This window comes from Glycine max, chromosome 14 (genome assembly GCF_000004515.6).
Source record: "Glycine max cultivar Williams 82 chromosome 14, Glycine_max_v4.0, whole genome shotgun sequence".
NCBI classification, from domain to species: Eukaryota; Viridiplantae; Streptophyta; class Magnoliopsida; order Fabales; family Fabaceae; genus Glycine; species Glycine max.
Window position 1 is genome coordinate 28,369,081 of NC_038250.2, and position 21,524 is coordinate 28,390,604.

Below are 21,524 nucleotides of genomic sequence, written 5' to 3' on the forward strand. Positions count from 1 at the left end.
ATGTGAGTGTTTTGCTTTTTTGAAGGATTTAATAAAATAATGAAATCCTTAAATAAAAAAAAACGAGTGAATTCTAAAACAATGAAACGCGTATGTACGTCTATTCGCTAAAGTATAAAATGTTATGTTCTTTCACAAAAGTATGTGTTCATTTATTAGAAGAGAATGCATTATTTTCATAAAAGTATGTATACCTTGAAAAATTGTTTATTCTTAAAATAATGAGTTTTATCTATAAAAGAGTCAACTTTATTAGTAAATTTAGACATGAAATTCCATAATTTTTTTTATTTCAAATCACTTCCTTTCTTGTGTGCAAAAAGAATTACTTCCTATTTAAATAAGCATTAAGAAAATTAATTTATATTAATTTTGATTAAAATCTATATTTTTTAAAGACCAATGCAATAATATTATTAAACATAAAAGTGGTGGAAGGCACACGATGTGCAATCAAGACCACGGCGAAATAGTTCGAACAATACAAAGTAGGCCATAAAGAAATTGCCTACAGGAACCCCAAACCAAAGCCAATAAAAGGACATTACATCAAGGCTTCTTCCACACACAGCATGTACTAAACCACCATCTAAGCATATACTATAAGAATTAAGGATTTTCAAGATTAACAATTATAAAAAATTAATAAAATCTTAAAATATACGATTCTCACAAATAATAAATAAATAGTGCATATTTTTTTTCATAGTGAGACTTTTCTTTGGTACACTTTGATTCATTCGAAGAGGAGAGAAACAAAATTTTGTTTCTTTGACTATTTTTTCTGTCTCGCTACGTTCATGATAGCTAGGGATTAGAGAGAATATTTTTCTATCAGAAAGAGAACCTTATTTCACGTTACTGAATATTAATTCCTTTATAATCGCTACTCCCATCAAGTATTAACTCCTTTATAACCACTACTCCCATCAAGTAGCAGTTATCTCTAAAAACTTCTCTTATTTAACTCAATTACAATAGAGTCCTTAGTTATTAATTATTTATTTATTAGTCTCTACATAAGTCACATGCCTCTCACATGAGACATTAATTCTAATATTCTCCCACTTGGCTCATATGACATTACCAAACATTAAGGACTAAATAAATAAATAGATTAAACCAACATAATGTGCATTAAAATGACTAAACCGTTCTATACATTGGGTACATCATAATTTCATGATTAAGAATAGGTACCAATTTGAGTCACTTAATCGACATAGTCCTTTTCATATACTACAAATTAGTCTTCTCCTTAATATGACCATTAGTTAGGAGTACATAATTGGTCCAACATAATGTCTTTATTCAAGACAAAACCTGTTAACATTATTCTAATACAAATATGCTTGCAAACATAGAGAACATGTAGTCAGAAACATATCATGAATGAGCTCAGAGTGTGAGTAAAATACATAAGGTAAATTACACTTAATGATCATCAATAAAAATAATGTCCATATTTTCAACATGTTCTATAAATATCTTGGGCGGCAATCCCTTTGTCAAAGGGTCAACTATCATAAGGTTTGTACTAATGTGTTCTATTGACACTCTTTATTTTTGAACTTCTTTCTTCACGACAAAGTACTTCAATTCCATATGCTTAGCACCCTTAGAATACTTGTTGTTCTTAGAGAAAAATATTGTTGTAGAGTTATTACAATACATTTTCAGCGGCCTAGCAATACTATCAATAATTTCAGGCCCTGAAATAAAGTTTCGCAACCAATTAGCCTGAATTGTAGCCTCAAAACATGCTTCAAATTCAGCTTTCATGGTAGATGCAACAATCATTGATGCATATGGAATTGCTTCCATTTATTTTCGTTCGAGATCATTTCTAAGAAATTGTGCGAGACTAAATTTGTCTCCTTTCTGAATTGGAACGGGTGATGTTGAACACTTTTCCATCTTAAATTTCTCTAGTACTTTATTGATATATGTTTTCTGAGACAAGCCTAACAATCCTTGTGATCTATTTTAGAATTTTTCTATACCTATCACATAGCTTGCCTCACCCAAATCTTTCATTTCAAAGTTGCTAGAGAGAAACTTCTTAGTCTCATGAAGAAGACCAAGATCATTAGTTCCAAGCAATATATCATCAACATACAGAATTAAAAACAAAAACAAAAAAAAACTTACTTCCACTGACCTTCAGATATACACACCGATTAACAGTATTTTCCTTAAATCCAAAGGAAACAATGATATTATTAAACTTCAAATATCATTGGCGGGAAGCTTGCTTAAGATCGTATATTGATTTATTTAATTTGCACACCATGTGTTCCTTTCCTTCAACAGAGAACTCCATTGGTTGGTCCATATAAACATTCTCCTCTAAATCTCCATTAAGGAAGGTAGTTTTTACATCTGATGTAGCTCCAAGTCATAATGGGCCACTAATGCCATGATAATCCTGAAAGAATCCATTTGTTTCCATGGTAAAAACGTCTCTTTATAATCAATGTCATCTTTCTGAGTAAATCCCTTAGTAATAAGTCTAGCCTTGTAACGTTCAAGGTTGTCATGAGAGTCACATTTAGTCTTGAAGACCCACTTACAACCAACTCTCTTACAACCCTTTGACAATTCCACAAGGTCCCAAAAACCATTATGTTCCATGGAATTGATCTCTTCTTTCATGGCATTTAACCATTTCTCAGAATTATCACAGCTTACAACTTGTGAAAACGAAATTGGATCATTATCATTAATGCTTAAGTTTATTTTTGTTTCATGTAGGTATACCACATGGTTATTCGAAATAGTTGGTCTCCTTTCTCTTTGTGACCTACTTAATGCTACTTCTTGTGGTTCTTCCACAATAGGTTCATTAAGTATCATGGGCTCATTATTGTGTTGTTTTTCTTCATTTTTGTTTGGAACAACAACTAAAGAAGCAATCACCTTACTGCTAGAGACACAAGCTAAAGGGACTTACACTATAACTTCTTTAATATGCACATCTCATAGAATTGTACTCCCACTAATTTCACCATTTTCAATAAATCTTGCATTTTCCGTTTCGACAATTCTCATACTATGATTAGGAAAATAAAACATATACCCTTCTGACTTTTCTGGATAACCAATGAAATATCCACCGATTGTTCTTGCATCCAATTTTCTTTCTTGTGGATTATAAATCCTTATTTCTGCCTAATAACCCCAAACATGCAGGTGTTTTATACTATGTGTCCTATTCGTCCACAATTCAAAAGGTGTCTTTGGAACTACCTTACTAGGAACCCTATTCAACAAATACATGGCAGTTTTTAAGGCATACATCCACAAAGATATGAGGAAAGTTAAATTTCTTAACATACTCCTAATCATATACATTAAAGTTCTATTACGCCTTTCTGATACACCATTTTGTTGTGGTGTACCAAACATTGTGTATTTCACACAAATGTCACGTTTCTAAAGGAGTTTCGCTAATAAACCTGGGTGTTGCCCAGTTTCATTGTATCTTCTGTAATACTCATCACCTTTATCAAACCTAATAGCTTTCCCCTTTCTGAGATGCTTGATTAATTGATATATTCTATATTAGATGATAAACTATATATATATATATATATATATATATATATATATATATATATATATATATATATATATATATATATATAGTATATACTGCCACAAACTCAAATATTAAAATTACCAAAATTTTCAAAAAAAAATCAAACAAACTAGCTAGAAGGAAACACATGATCATAGCCATAAGAAGTAACAAATTAAGGAAATCTAACACTTTCAAGTTATGGAAATGCTAGATACAGGGAAATTAGTGTTTTTTCATTGTTCTAACTGGTCTATGTTTATTCACATGTATCTGGTGATCAGGCTCAGAATTCCAAATAGTAAAACAATGGTATACTATGGTTTGCTTCTAAGTTTATTCCTCAATTTCTATTTATTCAAACTAAGTTGTTTGCGATCCAAATCTGAAGTTGATATTATCATCCCAATATCTCGAAGAGTTTAATTATTCAAACTGAGAAATTGTTTATTCTACTCTATAGTATTATTCATAATTTTTTAATGAAAGAGGTTGTTTCTACGACATGTATGACTATATGAGATGCTTGATTAATTGATATTTTCTATATTAGATGATAAACTATATATATATATATATATATATAATCAGTATATACTGCCACAAACTCAAATATTAAAATTACCAAAATTTTCAAACAAATCAAACAAACTAGCTAGAAGGAAACACATGAGATTAGTTTGATTGGGAGATGGGTTTCTAATGTTTTCACTATCCATGTACACCTCTCTGACTAGTCCAGTCTCTGTCAGGTTCAATCTCCAAATTCCAAGAAAAAAAACAAAACCTTAATCTTTAATTATAATACTAAAATTTTGTTTTGTTTTGGTGTTTTTGCTTATGTGACTGCATTTTTTATTAACTGCTGCAACTTAGTATTTTTCTTTGTGATTAATATATGTGTGCATTTGTTGAGTACAATCTGATGTTCAGTGAAGATGATTTTGTGATGTGGTTGAGAGAGTGGTTTTGTAGAGGAAGGTTTGTTATTTTTGTTGTTGTTGTGGTAGTTTATTTTGTTGAAGAGTAGGAACATAGTCGCCAGACGAGAAGAATTGGGTTTTGTTGGATGGGTAATAAACTTGGGAGGAGGAGACAAGTGGTAGATGAGAAATATACGACTATACAAGGCCACAAGGGTTGTATAATCACAAAGATGTGGATCATAAGAAGCTGAGAAAGCTAATACTAGAATCAAAGTTAGCACCTTGCTATCCCGGAGATAAAGAAACCACCTAGGATCGTGAAGAGTGCCCAATTTGCTTTCTAGTATGATTTCTATCGCATGCCTTCAATATTTGTTTGTCTCTACTTATCCTGTTACTCTAGCTTTCTAGAAAAAATAAATAAATATGTCAATTCAACTATGCACACTTCTTTCAAACTGCAAATTTGACCTCTTGGCTACCTTGGTTGGATTTATGCAGGCCAGGTTGAATTAAATTATGTGGCTGGGTTGAAAGGAATTGTATGATTTTGTTGCCAAATCTAAGATGATTTAAGGAGATAATGTTACACGATGTTTTTCCTATGTCTAAGTTGGTTTTTCCTAGAAATGTTCTAAAGTATCATCAACGCATGTTGTGCACACCTGGGAGGCTGAGAGAAACTCATCCAAACATTGTATCTCAAGAGAATAGTGCACCACCATTTCCTTCTTTTTTTCAAGTCTTTACTTCACCTTAATAATTGAAATGACAAATAATATAAAATAATGTTAAAATACAAACTAAATTAAAAGTTACAGACACAATAAAAGGATGAGGAAACTAAAATGAAAACAAAATCTCAAGTTTCAAATTACACTCTTAAACTCTACGGTCAACATATTACATGAGAGAAAAAATGAAAAAAAAAAAGCCGTAAAATTTTAAAGATTGCATAGATAATGACACTCTTAAACTTTACTATGAAATCAAAATTAAAAATTAAAAAATGGAATGATTAAAAATTAAACAATCAATTCGAACTTCTCATGTGAAGAAGGAATTGGTTGTTTACTCAGTGTATTTATAACAACAATTGAATATTTTGAACTGAATAGTTTAATTTTACTCTTAAATACATATTTCTTTGCCCTAATTTTCGTTTTAACCCTTAGGTACCCATACGTGACCGGATCCTCTATAGTCACTATCAAATACAAAGATGAGATTCTAATGGCCGTTGACATGGGAGGTATGATATTTAATCTGGTTTTTGCATATTTCTTTGCGCTAATCTTCGTTTTAACCCTTAGGTACCCATACGTGACTGGATCCTCTGTAGTCGCTATCAAATACAAAGATGGGATTCTAATGGCCGCTGACATGGGAGGTCAAATATTTAATCTGGTGGGTTCGAGACGGCTGGAGAAGGAGTTGTTAAAATTTGTCGGGCCCTCTTTATATTTTGGAAATTTTTGTTGTGCATGTAAGACATGGGAGGGTGTTGCAGTTGTCATGTTTCATTTGTAGGGAAGGTGCAAGATGTGGAATCTGAATGTAACCATAATAATGACGATGGTGCATGTGAACAATTTGAATATTTAGTAATATAAATTAATAATTAAAATTTTCAATTAATTTAAATCAATATTTAGTAATGTGTTATTATCATCGTCATTCATTAGGATAGTATTTAAGGAAATATAATAATTTTATATTACGTGATTGAAATTTAGCAATAATAATATTTGAAATATATTGAACTTATATCAATTAATAATTGAAATTATTTTTTTTCAAATTATTATATTTTATGCATTAATAATTGACCGTTCAATTTCAATAATTCAATATTTAATTTATGTATTCAATAATTTAATTTATCAATTGACCATTAAATAGTTAATTTGATATTTATTCCAATATAATTATTTTAATTTCAATTAAATTATTTACAAAAATATTTTCCATACTAATTTTTTAATTAAATACTGATACTAAATATAAATATGATTGTGAAATTTTTTAAAATTAGAAGATAAAATAAAAAAAAATTATTTACATTCATTAATTATAAAATAGGATTTATAAAAATTAATTACTTTAATTATAATTACAATTATAAAAAATTGATTTCAATCAGTTAATCATTTAACTTGGAGATAAATAGGTAGACATGTATTTCAATCTAATGGATAATAGAATTATCCTTCTTATCATTTGTTAACTGAAAAGATAAAAAAGATAAAAAGGAATATTTTAATATTAAATAAGATATAAATAATGATAATTAAGGAAATTATGAAAGTTTAATTTGAACTGGTCTAATTATTTTAAAAAAAATTATACATGTTTATATCCGGATAGAATAATCAGGGGTGTAAGGGATGGAAAGTATAGTAGATAGTATATATTTTTTTTATACTGAACAAGGCAGGCGAGTAGCAGTATACATCTATAATAATTTTTTCATTCCTGATGATATTCATTATATTGTGGACACCATTTTGATAAATTGTCCTTACTTATATTTCTTTGTTCGCTATTCGCTTCCGTGATCTCTGCTCTCCACCATCAGTAGGTCAGGACAACCACCGGATTGGAAGACGTTAGTGTTCTTCTCATTTTTAACTTGAATTTTTTTATAAAAAAATTTCGTGCTCTGATACACTCGATGCTATTGATCTGCAATTGCCTGATTTCTGTTTGTTGTAAACATTTATATTATAAATGTTAAAATTATTTTTATTATTTGTTCAATTCTTTGGTTTTGAAATAGGTAATAGCAATTCCTAGAGAGAGAAAGAACCAAGAAAAAAAAAATTGGAGAAGAAGATAACAAGTTCTGCTAAAAAACATTTATATTATTATTATTGTTGTTATTATTATTGTTGTTGTTATTATTATTATTATTATTATTATTATTATTATTATTATTATTATTATTATTATTTAGTTATAGTTGTTTGTTTCATGTTTTTCCTTCCTTATTGATTTTTCCCGTTTTTTTCCCCTTTCTGATTTTCCCACTTGCAAGGTGATCTACGAAAAAACTTCCAACCGACAAGTTTCTTTCTTTATGCTTTGTTTTAGGCATGTTTATTATTATTATTATTATTTTGATGGAAGGTTCAAGCTATTCGAGAGGTACTTCAACTTCAAATTCCATGCTATTCTACTATAGATATATGTCTTCTTTCTTCATTCTTATTAATTCGTGTTTCATTTTCATCTTTAAAATTGCAGTCATGCTATTCTCATATTTCTTCGTTCTTTATTCGCTTTTGTGATCTCTTCTCTCCACCATGAGTAGGTTAGGGCAACCACGGGATTTGAAGACGTTAGTGTTCCTCTTATTTTTTTCACTTTAATTTTTTTTAAAAAAATAATTTCATGCTTTGTTATACTCGTATTTATCTGCAATTGTCTGATTTCTGTTGTTGTAAACATTTATATTATAAATGTTAAAATTATTTTTATTATTTGTTCAATTCTTTGATTTTGAAAGAGGTGGCGGCAATTCCTAGAGAGAGAAAGAGCCAAGAAAACATTTATATTATTATTATTATTATTATTATTATTATTATTATTATTATTATATTATTATTATTATTATTATTATTATTATTATTATTATTATTATTATTATTATTATTATTATTATTATCGTCATCATCATCATCTAAATTGGTATTTTGATTTGATACTTTCCAGCAAAAAGCCTTTGGATGCTGTAAATAAAATATATGGACCTGAAAGTAGATACCATAAAAATGTCTTCTTGGAGTCATTTTTATTGTACCCATGTGATGAAAGACATTTTCAAAGCCGAAGTTAATATATTTTTATGGTATCTCCATTTTTATGGTATCTGATTTTTGTGGTATTTTGTTAAATCATTGTCATCAAAGTTGATATTTTTCCTTCTGAATACTAATATCTATTATATATTTCCTTTGTTCTGTTTAGATACTGTGAGCAATCTACAGAACGGGAGCTACGGGATAAGGATGTGTGGGTAACGCTACCTAGTGCTTTTTGTTGTTAAATTATTATTATTATTATTATTACTATCATCATCACCATCATCATCATCTAAATTGGTATTTGGATTTGATACTTTCCAGCAAAAAGTCTTTGAATGTTGTAAAAAAATATATGGCCCTAAAAGTAGATACCATAAAAATGTCTTCTTGGAGTATTTTTACTGTACCCATGTGATGAAAGACTGCAGCTAATCCTATGTTTAAACACTTAAATATTTATTGAAATTCAATTAGATTTTAGTATACACTAAAATTGATAAATATTGCTAATTTTTGTGGTCGAAACTGTTTGATATCTACTTAGCACATTCACCGGCTTTAGCTGTGCAGCAAAAATTTCTATCACAATGCTTTTGTCACCATTGCATGCCTACTCAAATTGACTTGATGACATTTTTGTTTGGTATAATGGCTAACAGTTGTGTTTATGGATTTTCTTATAGATGAGGATTCTAATGGGGCAATAGATCAAGAGGAGTTGAAAAAGTGTACGTTCAATGGTGTTCTAATGGCTAACAACTGTGTTTATGGCTTTTCAGTGTTGTTCGTTCATCTCCACTTTTCTTCAACACCATCTTTCTGTTTGTTTTTATATTTATATTTTTAACAATTGTTCGATTCTTTTGGTGTTCCAGGAAGATGGATTGATATCGTCCCTTGGATTTTCCAATTCGACGAATAATGAAGAAAAATGTGGTATTTCCTTTTTCCACTCCTTTTTTTCCCTTCTGAATGCTAGTATCTATTATATATTTCATTTGTTCTGTTTAGTTACTGTCGATGCTTTTTTTTAGGAAGTTTCTTACTTTCTTTCTTTTCTCATCCTGCAAGTTCCAAAGTAGTACATGTTTGGTAAGGCTTCTTTGGCTTAATCCCTTTTTTAAAAAAAATATTCTAATTTTTTTTGTAACATTTGTTTTTTGTTTTTGCTGCTAACGTTTGAAGGACTTGACATTTGGTAGAGCTTCTTTAGCTTAAGTATTTTTTTTGGTATTTTTTTGTTGATGCTTTCTTGAGATTTTTGGCTTTTTGTGAATGCATGGTTGGTTTTTTGTATCTTTGTCTTTGAATCAGTTTCTGGTGGGGTTTGTTTGGGATAAAATATGGTTAGGTAATTTTTTCCCATATTAATATACATCTTCATGTCGTTTTCTTGCATAGTGAGTTCCTTCACCACTGCATCGACATTCATTGGTAAGTTTGTTTCCTTCACCACTGCGCCAATGGCCTATTTTCTCAATCTACTCAGTTGGATTACACATCACGGTCGAGTCCAAAGGTTTGATTAATTTTGAGTTTTAATGGACATTCTAATTAATTATTTATTTATTGTTTATTTCTGCAGAATCCAGCAGCCATGACTTTAGTTTGTTAGCGAGGTCAGTTTTGGCCTACAATACGGTGAAAAAGAAAAAGACATTGAGAAATACTTGAATGTCGTTTGCATTCAAGTATATTATTGATTTGTACATGATTAGTTAATATATTATGCTTTGCTTTTCATGGAATTGTTAGGCTCCGACTGTTTTGATTTTAATTTTTTTTGTAACTTTAGGGTGTTTGCCCATTCTTGAGATAATTAAAAGGATTGGAGGATTGGTGACTGTTTTAGTTTTAATTTTTTTTTTATATTTTGAGAATTTTCCAGTTCTTGAGGATTTTAGATTATTAAAGTGGATTGGTTAATTGTGAGTCAAGTTTTTAAGATAGAAACACTAAAAAATAATTACTCATATTGTTGTAAGTAAAGTGTATCAATTTTTACATTGCAGTGATAATATTTTTTTCCCAATTTTGAGCTTCTGGTTGGTTTTCTTAAGTTAATTTTATGATGCATCAAATGGTTTTTTATGTTTGCTAGGCTTAAGTTTGAAATTCACTATAATGGTAAGTTGATTATATTTTTATGTGCAAAAACATAAACATCAGAGAAAAAACAATGATTGAGTATTTGAGTTGTAGTTCCTAACATTGTTTCACATCTATTGCAGATTAGCATTTTAGAGGGGCACAATAAAGTAGTACTATGTTGTTGTAAGTATTTTAGACGGGCATAATTTTAGAGGTAGCTCACTTTTGCAGCTAAACAATTATGAGGTAGCTCACTTTGCAGCTAAACATATAACATTTTTTTAGACGGGCATAATCCTCTATGAATATTTTTCCTACTTGGTTTTGGGGTAACTTATTGTAATTATATTTATTTTGTTATTTGCATTAGCTTAAAATGAGGTCACATTAATGTCTGTACTTCTTATTTTTTATTTGAAACACAATCAATCAAACATTTTTTTTTCTTTTTGAACTTGTCGTTTAAGGCACCCCCACCAAATGTGTAGAACGAGCAATTTCTGATTGAACAAACTTGGAGATCAACTCAGGAGTGCAAGTCACTCGAGCAAACAAGCCAACAACGTACATTCACATTCCAGTGAATGTTAAATAAATATGGAAAGATGTAATTGTGAAAGAATGAGAGACAAGGACATCAAATTTATCCATATTTTTTTAGCATTGTGACTATTTTTGTGTTTTTTTTTTTTGTGAGGAAAATGCAAGGAATGGGCAACTATGTGTCAAGATCATGCATGAGTGAACATAATGTGTGAACGATGAAAATAGAATGTATGCAATTGGTAGAACAAAAGTATGCTAAATGAAGATGTATGATAATGTGATGACTTGTGCAAATGCAATGCACGAATATGATAAATGATAAATGCAGAAATGAATGTGTCCATTATGATGCAATGAAGAGATGCATGACATGATCAAGCAACAAGCCAGAGTGAGTTTGCTCTGTGCCCCTAATTCAAGAACCTAATGGAAAGGATCCAAAAGTCCACTTCTAGTGACAACTCCCAACGGTGGTTACACGTAACTTTACTGGCTTCTACAGATATCATCCTTTTAAGTAACAACATTGTGGCAGAAGGGACTACCAGCGACAATGCCTTACCAAAAGAGGAAAACTCTAGATGAGGTTTCACTGTTATCAAGCGAGTCGGAGACCCAGCATGATCACAGATCGACCTCCACTCCCTATGGCTCACACAGACCCGAGTATAGGGCCTAATATCTCAATGTGTGTGCAAAAGTGTAGGTGTCATGTGTGTATATAGCAACCTAAGAATTACCCCACCCTACTTGCCAAGCAAACAGACAATTCCCAAGTAAATGCAACAAGTACATGTCATCTACCCCAGGATTCAATGGCATAAACTATCTCTAACTATGAACGTAATATATAGACAGATACACAGCAAAAGGCAATAACATGGCAAAGGTCATATACAAATATGAACAAACAAAGGATAAAAGAGAAAAGGGAACATAAATAAAGGAGAAGTCACGATAAAATTGCATACCGATCGAAAGGCTTAACTCTCTAACAACTCCCCAGTGGAGTCGTCATCTGTCGCAACCTACCCTATGATGGGCGTGCGAACGAAAGCAAAGAATGCGTCTTCCAAAAAGAAAAATGTATGGGAGCCGCCACCAACGTTTATTCGAGGAAAACGTTAGGAAAACCAAAAAGAAGTCTGTGAATTTTGAAAATAAGGATTCAGGAGTTGTTTACGCATAAGGAAGGTATTAGCACCCCACGCGCTCGTCACAAGGGACAATAGCCTTTAATCAAGTGTGCAACATGACTTCAAAATTATTTACTTTTCCCCTTTTTATATCTTTTTATTTTTTGGGGTCAACAAGGGTGTTGCCCTTGCTCCTACCTATCCTCAGGTGCGATGAGGAATTCAAGCCTACGTAGTTCTTTAAAGTGAGAAAGTTTATGTGGTGCGTTGGTTTTATGTTTTTTAAAGATTCATTACAAACAAAAAAGGTCGTTAAGGCATTGGACCTTGAAACGATCTCAAGTAATTTTCTATGGAGGGAAATTTAGTTATGAGTTGGTTTTGTTTTGGTTTTGTTTATTAACCTTCAATCTCTTTAAAGACAATTTTACGGCACTAGTGATCGATTAGGATTAAACTTTACAAATAAAAACTAGATCATCGATGATAAATGGAGGAGATGAATATAATAACAGAGAGGACCCCTAAGGGTACATAGATTACATTTAACTCTTGGAAAAAACTAATCGACTGTTGCACGAGGGACACAAAACAAGAGAACGATATAGGGAATGATCACGGTCGTGATTCGGTAGCACCTCAGCTTCATTTCCTCTTCTTTCTTCTTCTTCTCTCTCAATTCTCTCAAGTGCTGACCCTTGGAACCCTTTAAAACACCCATCATCATGCCTATTTATAGGAAAATAGCCACCTTGGGGTAGTTTAAGCTCGCCCAAGCGAGCTGAACCTTAGCCCTGAAGTAATGAGCTCGCCCAGGCAAGCTAGTTGCTTAGCTAGGAGGTAATTCCATGGCCCAAGCAACCCAGATGCTAGCCTAGGCGAGCTGGGGTCTAGAAAAATAAAGAAAAAGACTCTTGCCCCCTTCCTTGGTATCCTTTTGTATTGTTAATCAAAACACTCAGTGATCCTTTGCTTTATGCGGTAATTGGTGTCAAACACCGCAATTCGGCTAGTGAGAATCAAAACATCAGTGAATGATAGTCCCCGAACGAAATTAGGGTCTGACACCCTGGAACTCCTCCATGATAAGCACATGCTGCATTCGAGTTGTGTCCTCGGGAAAATGGAGGTTGAGGAATCTTTGCTGGGATTATGGCTACCATTGCATTATTGAGTTGATATGGAAGTAAGTTAGCATACAACACCAGAATTGGGGTGAATTCTATAGGCTTATTTTCTGGAAAATTCCTTCCTTGGTTTGTGTTTTGGTTCGTATTAATGGTGTCTGGCCTCGGATGTGCAGCAGGCAGGTTTTGTGGTTGATTTAGGGGTGGCCTTTGTGGATGATTGGGTGTTCTTGGCTGATAGGGTGGTGGGTAATGAGAAGGACTGATATTGGCTGAGTATTGATATTGTTGAGCTAGTGGAAAATTTGGTCATGTAGGAACGACAGTCACAACAGTTTTCTCCCTCCTTCTTATTCTCTACATTTGCCCCAGGCTTCCTATTCATCAAAGCAGGATGATCAAATTTTCCTCTTCTCAGACCCACTTCAATCCTCTCACCAGCAAACACTAAATCTACAAAGCTTGAAGGCATGTATCCCACCATCTTCTCATAGTAGATGTGTTCTACTATCATTGTTATCATTTCCCTTTCCATCATTAGAGGTGCTACTTGAGCTGCCAGATCCCTCCACTTTTGGGCGTATTCCTTGAAAGATTCATGCTCCCTCTTACACATGTTTTGTAGCTGCATTCTATCCAGAGCCATATCAAAATTATACTGATATTGCCTAATGAAGGCTACAGTGTGATCTCGAAGTACTTCATGTGTCTCTCCTATGGGTTGAGGGACCTGTGCATGACCAGATTGGGGGTGTTGGCTCTCAATGGGTATGGGAGCGGAGTTATCGACATTCTTATCAGGAGCGTGTGCTACATTGGGTGGTGTATAGTTGGGAGGCATGCCATATGGTGGGAAGGAATGCTTGCTCAGGACCTGCACAAAATGGGGGCCGCCCGTACTTCCCAATGCTTCGCCTCCCTGACCTACCATATCTAAGACTAGACGATTTACATGATTGAAGCCAGGTGGGTGAGTCGGGTCCACCTCAGTGGCGGTACTTGCGAAAACGACTATATCCGTGTTAACCTCCATCATTTTTCTCATACTCATCATGGTTTCCATCATTGTGGTCATTTGCTCTTTCATGGCCTTCATGTCGGCCTTCATATGTTCCTCTACCTCCTCTATTTCACTCATCACTCTAGCTTTGGCACACATTTGATAAGGGTGTCATAAAGCACGTTATTTCCTTTTGATTACAATGATTACAGTTCTAATTCCAAGGAAAGAATGTGATGAGCAATGCAACCAATGTGAAAAGAGAAATAAGCATGGATGTATGTGAATGATACATTGTTGAAGTATTGCAATTCTTACACAGGACATTCAGTAGAACATGGGGTCGAATCAATTCAGATTTTCATTAAAACAACATGGTTCATTACATCTTGTAAGGGTCAAAGTGCAACTAGAAATAAAACATGGACATCAACAGTCCCTAATTTTGTAAATTATTTAGCTCAATCATGTGTTGGTAGTAGCCAAAGAAGCTATGTAAACTCGATCCATCTTCTACCCCAACTTTTGCAAGCTGGTTACTTTCATACTTGACCTTGACTTGATGAAAACCTTTTCTTAAAAGCATGTGCTTGATTCAACCTCATAATCCAAGGAATAGATATTTTGATTGTCAACTTCGACAACCTATCATAGAAAAGAATGATTAGGGCACACTTATGCTATGCATGACAAATGTAATTATGAGATTGACACGAGACGCCCAAAGAACCACCATTTCCTAGTTAACAATGCATTAGGCACCATGTTCACGTGATCTTCAATCATTTTTCAAGAGAAATGAGTGTATAATCCCAACATGGTCTATTTATAGCTATCATCATGGTACCCAACACATGTAACTAAGAATGTGGTGTAAACTTTCATACTTCATTGTGACTTTCTTTTTGTTCTTTTTTTTGTGTTTTTTTTTTAGGAAAATGCAAGACATGAGCAAATATGTGTCAGGATCATGCATGAGTGAACATAACATATGAACGAAGAATGTATGCAATTGGCAGAACAAAAGCATGCTAAGTGAAGATGTATGATAATGCAATGACTTATGCAAATGTAATGCATGAATATGATAAATGATAAATGATAAATGTAGGAATGATATGTCCATTATGATGCCATGAAGAGATGTGTGAAGCGATCAAGGAACAAGCCACAGTGAGTTTGTTTTGTTCCCCTAATTCAGGAACCTAATGGAAAGGATCCAAAAGTCCCCTTCTAGTGACAACTCCCAAGGGTGGTTTCATGTAACTTTACTGGCTTCTAGAGATATCATCCTCTTAGGTAATACATTATGGCGATAGGTACTATCAGCGACAATACATCACCAAAAGAGGAAAACTCTAGATGAGACTTCACTGTTATCAAGCTAGTCAGAGACCCAGAATGACCACAGATCAACCTCCATTCCCTAAGGCTCACACAGACCAGGGTATAGGGCCCAACATCTAAAGGTGTGTGAAAAAGTGTAGGTATCATGTGTGAATAGAGCAACCTAAGTATAGGACATGTCTTATATCCTAGGGTTCAATATTACATATTATTTCTAACAACAAAAGTAATAGGTGCACAGATACACACCAAGAGGCAACAACACGACAAAGGATATATACTAATACAGACAAAACAAACGATAAAAAAGAAAAGGGAACATAAATAAAGAAAAAGTCACGATAAAAAATGCACACTGGTCAAATGGCTTAACTCTCTAACAAGTCCTCAATGGAGTCGCCATCTGTCGCAACCTACCCTACGACAGGAGTGCGACAAAAAAGCAAAAGTGCGTCTTCTAAAAAGAAAACGCGCAGGTGTCACCACCAACGTTTATTCGAGGAAAACATTAGAAAAACCAAAAAAAGGTCTGCGAATTTTGAAAATAAGGGTTCGGGAGTTGTTTGCGCATAGGGGAGGTATTAGCACCCCACGCACCGGTCACAAAGGATGACAACCTTTAATCGAGTGTGCGCAACGTGACTTCAAAATTATTTATTTTCCTTTTTTATATTTCTTTATATTTTTTGGGGTCGACAAGGGGGCTGTCCTTGCTCCTACGTATCCTCAGGTGAGAGGAGGAATTTAGACCTACGTAGTTCTTTAAGTCTGAAAGTTTGTGTGTTGAGTTGGTTTTATGCTTTTGAAAGATTCATTTTAATTGTGAACAAAGAGTCGTTTAAGGCGTTAGACCTTGAAACGATGTTTTAAATTTTGAAAAGCGGAGAGAATCATTAAGGCATTGGACCTTGAAACGATCTCAAGTGATATTTGATTAAATGAAGTTAGTTATGAGTTGGTTTTTATCTTGGTTTTGTTTATTAACTTTCAATCTCTTTTAAAGACAATTTTGCGGCACTAGTGATCGGTTAGGATTAAACTTTACAAATAAAAATGAGATCACCGATGATAAATGGAGAAGATGAATATAATAACAGAGGGAACCCCTAAGGGTACATAGATTACATTCAACTCTTGAAAAAAAACTAACCAACTGTTGCACGAAGAACACAAGACAAGAAAATGATGTAGGGAATGACCACGGTCGCGATTCGATAACGCCTCAGCTTCGTTTCCTCTTCTTTCTTCTTCTTTTCTCTCAATTCTCTCAAGTGTTGACCCTTGGAACCCTTTAAAACACCCCCCATCATGCCTATTTATAGGGAAATAGGCGAGCTGGTTGCTTAGCCAGGAGGTAATTCCATGGCCCTTGCTAGCCTGGGCGAGCTGAGGTCTAGAAAAATCAAGAAAAAGACCCTTTTGCCCCCTTCCTTGGTATCCTTTTGTATTCTTGATCAAAACACTAAGTGATTCTTTATCAATCTCAATGGGAGATTGAGGATGTGCCAAAAGTGACCCATGTGAGAATACTTGTGTAAGCTATAAGGGAAAGGATAGAATACTAGCTTTGTAATCATTTTAATCAGTGAAACCTTTCAAGGAAAACTGGACATAACTCAAGAGTTTGTGTGAACCTCTATAAATCAAGTGTTTATACTCTCTTTAAAACTTTAACTTATTCTCTATTGAGTTCATTTTAGCACACCTTGAATGCATAAGTTCTTGGTTAAAGTCATTTTTGAGAAAACTATTTTAGCATCTTTGGACGATCTCTGATTAAAAACCTTATTTTGTAAAACTTGGCTAAAACTGGGTTGGATGATCTTTTGATCAATTTGATTTTCAAGTGCTCTACCTTAGCTATTTTTGAAAAGGTTTCATCTTTATAAAAAAGATTTAAAGTTTTCACTAACATATTATTCAATTCTCTTTTGTTCCATTTATTAGGAAAACTTCTAGTTACATAATTGAAATGTAAACATATATGATATAGAAACATAAAAGTATTATCTCCTAATGAGGCAAAAAATAAAAAGTGATTTTTGGTATTATTCCTATTTGTAGACCATAATAAGTGATTTATGATAACAATGCTTTATAGTTTGCACTTTGTTTTTAGTAATGTCCAGAGAAAACATGTTCTTAATTTGGATTTTCGTAATTGCACCTATATGAACTTTTATTCATTTCAAGATATATCATATCCATATATTTTTAGAATACAGGAACTACCATATAATATGTACATCGTAGGTTGTTAAACATTAATCATAATCCCTAAAAAGTCTGATATGAGTATGACTGACATTTGTGATTCTTAAGAATAAGGTGGGATTTTTTTAATTCTTAATAAATACTTATGTGTTATCACGGCCAAATTCCAGGGTTCAGTCATGTGAAAATGTGCATCGAGAGTATGAGATTTCAAAAAACCACCCAACCCCACCCCCCACCCCCCATAAAAAAAAAAAAAAAACCCTCAAGCTAAACCTTCGAACAAAACTACTAATTTGTCCATAACTCTTGTCCCACAAGCAATATACGTTGATTCTTAATATCTATTTCATTGCTTGCTTAATCTAAAAACTTTTGTATGTGGTAAACATTCATGACTAACCAATGTTTCTTGTCAATTAAGTCAATATCACTAAATGCAAATCCGATTTTAAGAGGCATCCTTCGTACCACACTAATCCAACAATTCATTTAAAAATAATTTTATTTTTTCTTTTCCCTTAGTTTTTGTTTTTCTTCCAAGTAATATAATATTTTACCTCGGAAGTTTTGACAGTTTAGTCAACTTCATAAAATCCCACACCTGTAATAATTTTTAATTTAATTCTTACAACTCTTTCACACGACTATTAGTCACATTTTCATTAGGAAAAGCACAAAAAACAAGCCAAACCATCTGCATATATTAATGAACTTCTAACCACCCTGTCACCGGATTTGGCTGTGTAGGAATTACTATTTTTACCAGGTAGTTCAAGCAAACACGGGGATTCCAGATTCTTCAGAAGATGAAGGTTGTAAGGCACAAATGCGAATGTCATATTTTGTATGACTGACCACTTTGGAACTAGGAGATGATTCTGCTCCGTCTGACACAAGAGGAAAGGACGAAGTGTAACCATTGTATGCATTTCCAATATGGTTGCCACACTTGCGACAAAGAAGCTTGGTTCTTCGGCGAAACAAACCCCATGAGTGCTTATCAAAATGGGGCACACACTGAATTTCATCAACCTGAGTAAATCTGCTAAGATCAATGCTGAAGAATGATATAATACCTCGCTTTATGGACTTCCCGTATTTAGATCCAATGGATGCAGTGTTCCGGTTTGAGGAGGATAGGTTCAGCTCATAACCACAAGTGCCACAGCTGCCAAATATATAAAGAAGAGGTATTGTAATTGCCAGAATAAAAATAAAGAACCTGGATTCATCACATGTAAATCATACTCAGAATAACAAAGCATAAACAATTATAATGACCAAGGTAAAGAATGCATTGGAAGACGTGGTTGGTTATTATCACAAGTTCTCAACATTTCAAGTTAAAAATATATGCATGTGTCTGATAAGGCTACGGCTTGTTTGCTATGGAAGGGAAATGGACTTGGCCTTTCGTCTTCCAATTTTAAGTTCAACAAGCTCTAACTACAGCACTTACCATGCTGTCCAAATCATCAAACATCTATCCATCAATCAAGTCTTGGAAAATAAGTAACAGAAATCACTAAAAAAGCTTAGAACTTACAAGTGGAATCTAACCAACCCCTCCGTGTCTATTTAAGGTGTTTCGTTGTTTAGAGCTTGGCCCTCTAAGACAAACAGAAATTTTTGCCACACTGTTTGTGGCAATATGATCATAAATTAAAATAACCTCTCATTCCTATCATGTTTTATAAACATATACACCATGAAAATCACATTCAATCATTTGCCATCATTCAAACTTCACTTTTTATTGTCTAGACCATAGACATTTTGCACGGGAACCAATCTTGTTTGAGTAAAAACATCCACAGCATGATAAAGCTCTCCTGACAATGAATTTTTCCATACACAGGACTTGAATTAATGAACTTCCTTAAGGAGGAATCAAGTGTGCACTAAATGACCCAACACATGTTTGTAAACTTCATATAACAAAGGCAAACTACACCTACTCTTTTTTGCTTTGTTTTTCTATTTCAAAAATCGAAGTGTTAATTCATTACTTACATAAATAGAAGCTACTGAGTATTTGTCTATAAATGCCATGGGATTGAGAGCAAACAACCCATTCTTTTCCCATGGAAAGTCAATTTCAATCAAATACCATCTTAAACCCTCAACATATAGGTTACAACTCAAAGAAAAGGTTATATTCCAAACTACTCCAAATTTTCAAATGGTCCACAACTCTCCAGGTAGCAACAATTTGTGAAAAGATAAAGGAGAAACAACTCTAATTCCAACCACTCTCAAGAGTAACATGTAATGAACACTAATATTCAAGGAGAGTTTCACAGTGGTGTATGCAGTTTCTGAAGAAACCAAGATGCAAACGATCTAACAAGCAAGGTTTTAAATTGCAGTTGCCAAATCGTCACAATCCTTAATATGGCAAAAAATTCTGGAAAAATTTGCACCAAATGTGGCCGAAATTACGATTACAGACCCTCTTTTTCAATACGTTGCTTAATAAGAAAGAAAAACAGACACGCCTCTTTTCCTAAGAAGGGGAAAAAGACAAACTATCTCACACAGTCGTTACCAGATGCAAATTCTGATCACTGAAAGTAGCTTTCAATCTTAATTTTTCTGCAACAATCTCTCTAAAATGTTTAAACAATTCCTACTCGTGAAAGTTGAAAGTGACTAAGAGTACCAAATCAAATGCTCTAATACCAATCCGAATTTCCCTCATAAAATTAATAAAAGTAAAATAAAATTTCCCCTTTAATAATGAAAGTTATTAATACTATCATGCTAGTTAAGTAATCACATCACAACCACATCACAAAGGGTTAAAACTTAACAATGAATTTTGACATTTTGTTACATATATAAAAAGAATTATACAAATCACGAATTCACGATCACAATTCGATTGCGATTTATCGAAGAGAACACAAGAATTATTTAACCTAATAAAAGAATCTACGAATTTAACGAAAGCGCGATGATGAGAGAGAAAGCGAACCTGTAACAGACATCTCTCTGAGAAGAGCACGAGTAAGTTCGATTAAAGTGACCGCCTCGTTTGAACGCAGAATCATCCATCTATTGATTAGTGTTTTCCGGCGGCGGCAACGGCGATGGCAGTGGCGGCGGCGGAATGCGGAAGAGCCACCGTCGCGAGGAGGTTACCAGAGAAAGCGAGAGAGAGAGAGGAGTGAATTATAGGGAATTGGGCGAAGAGCGTTGTTCCGGAGGATTCTGAACGCGCGAGTTTAACCGAACGAACGCGATCGGCACGACACCGTTTTGCGAGGGAGTGGAATGGTTCGGTCACGCCAAAGTGAAAGGATCGAAAGGTAGAGAAGAAGAAGATAATGACGATGATGGAGAGGAAGCTTAACTGAATGTAAGTGACATTTTTGGATTTTTATTTTCTTTTTTTATTATTCGATGGTTTTGTTCAGATTGTTAATTTGTTGGTATTATTGCTGTGGGAAACTGTGAATTGATTGGTTTTTGTTTTTAAATCGGTCGGTGACTCGGTGTGGGTAAACGAAGATCCTGTTGCTGAGTTATACGATTAATCTGTACCTGCCGTTTTTGTTTGATTTTGGATTTTACATGTTTGTAATTTTATTTTATTGGCGTGGTAATATCCGTTTTAGGACTGATTAACGGTTAATAGGATTATTGTTTTTTTAATATCAAAGGGCCAAAGACCCAAAGAAAGAAATTACATCAAAATAAATCGTGTAGTCACTCCAAGAGCATTAGCTAACAGCAATTGCCTCAA

At 33.5% G+C, this 21,524-nt stretch overlaps 1 protein-coding gene across 1 annotated transcript; it reads right to left on the minus strand.

Annotated features, from left to right (window-relative positions):
- Positions 1 to 18,360: 18,360 nt before the first annotated feature.
- On the minus strand, positions 18,361 to 21,306 carry LOC100819524 (uncharacterized protein At4g08330, chloroplastic). The gene is made up of 2 exons (XM_003544641.5): positions 20,754 to 21,306; positions 18,361 to 18,944 (listed from the first exon to the last, which is right to left on the minus strand). The coding sequence occupies exons 1-2, from the start codon at positions 20,831 to 20,833 to the stop codon at positions 18,548 to 18,550; spliced, it is 477 nt and encodes a 158-aa protein (XP_003544689.1). The 5' UTR covers positions 20,834 to 21,306; the 3' UTR covers positions 18,361 to 18,547.
- Between the last annotated feature and the right edge of the window lie 218 nt (positions 21,307 to 21,524).

Coding starts and splice junctions, on each gene's coding strand:
- LOC100819524 (XM_003544641.5), bottom strand. CDS start 20,833: ATGGATGATTCTGCGTTCAAACGAGGCGGTCACTTTAATCGAACTTAC. Junction 18,945..20,753: donor CAGAGAGATGTCTGTTACAG/GTTCGCTTTCTC, acceptor TATATTTGGCAG/CTGTGGCACTTGTGGTTATG.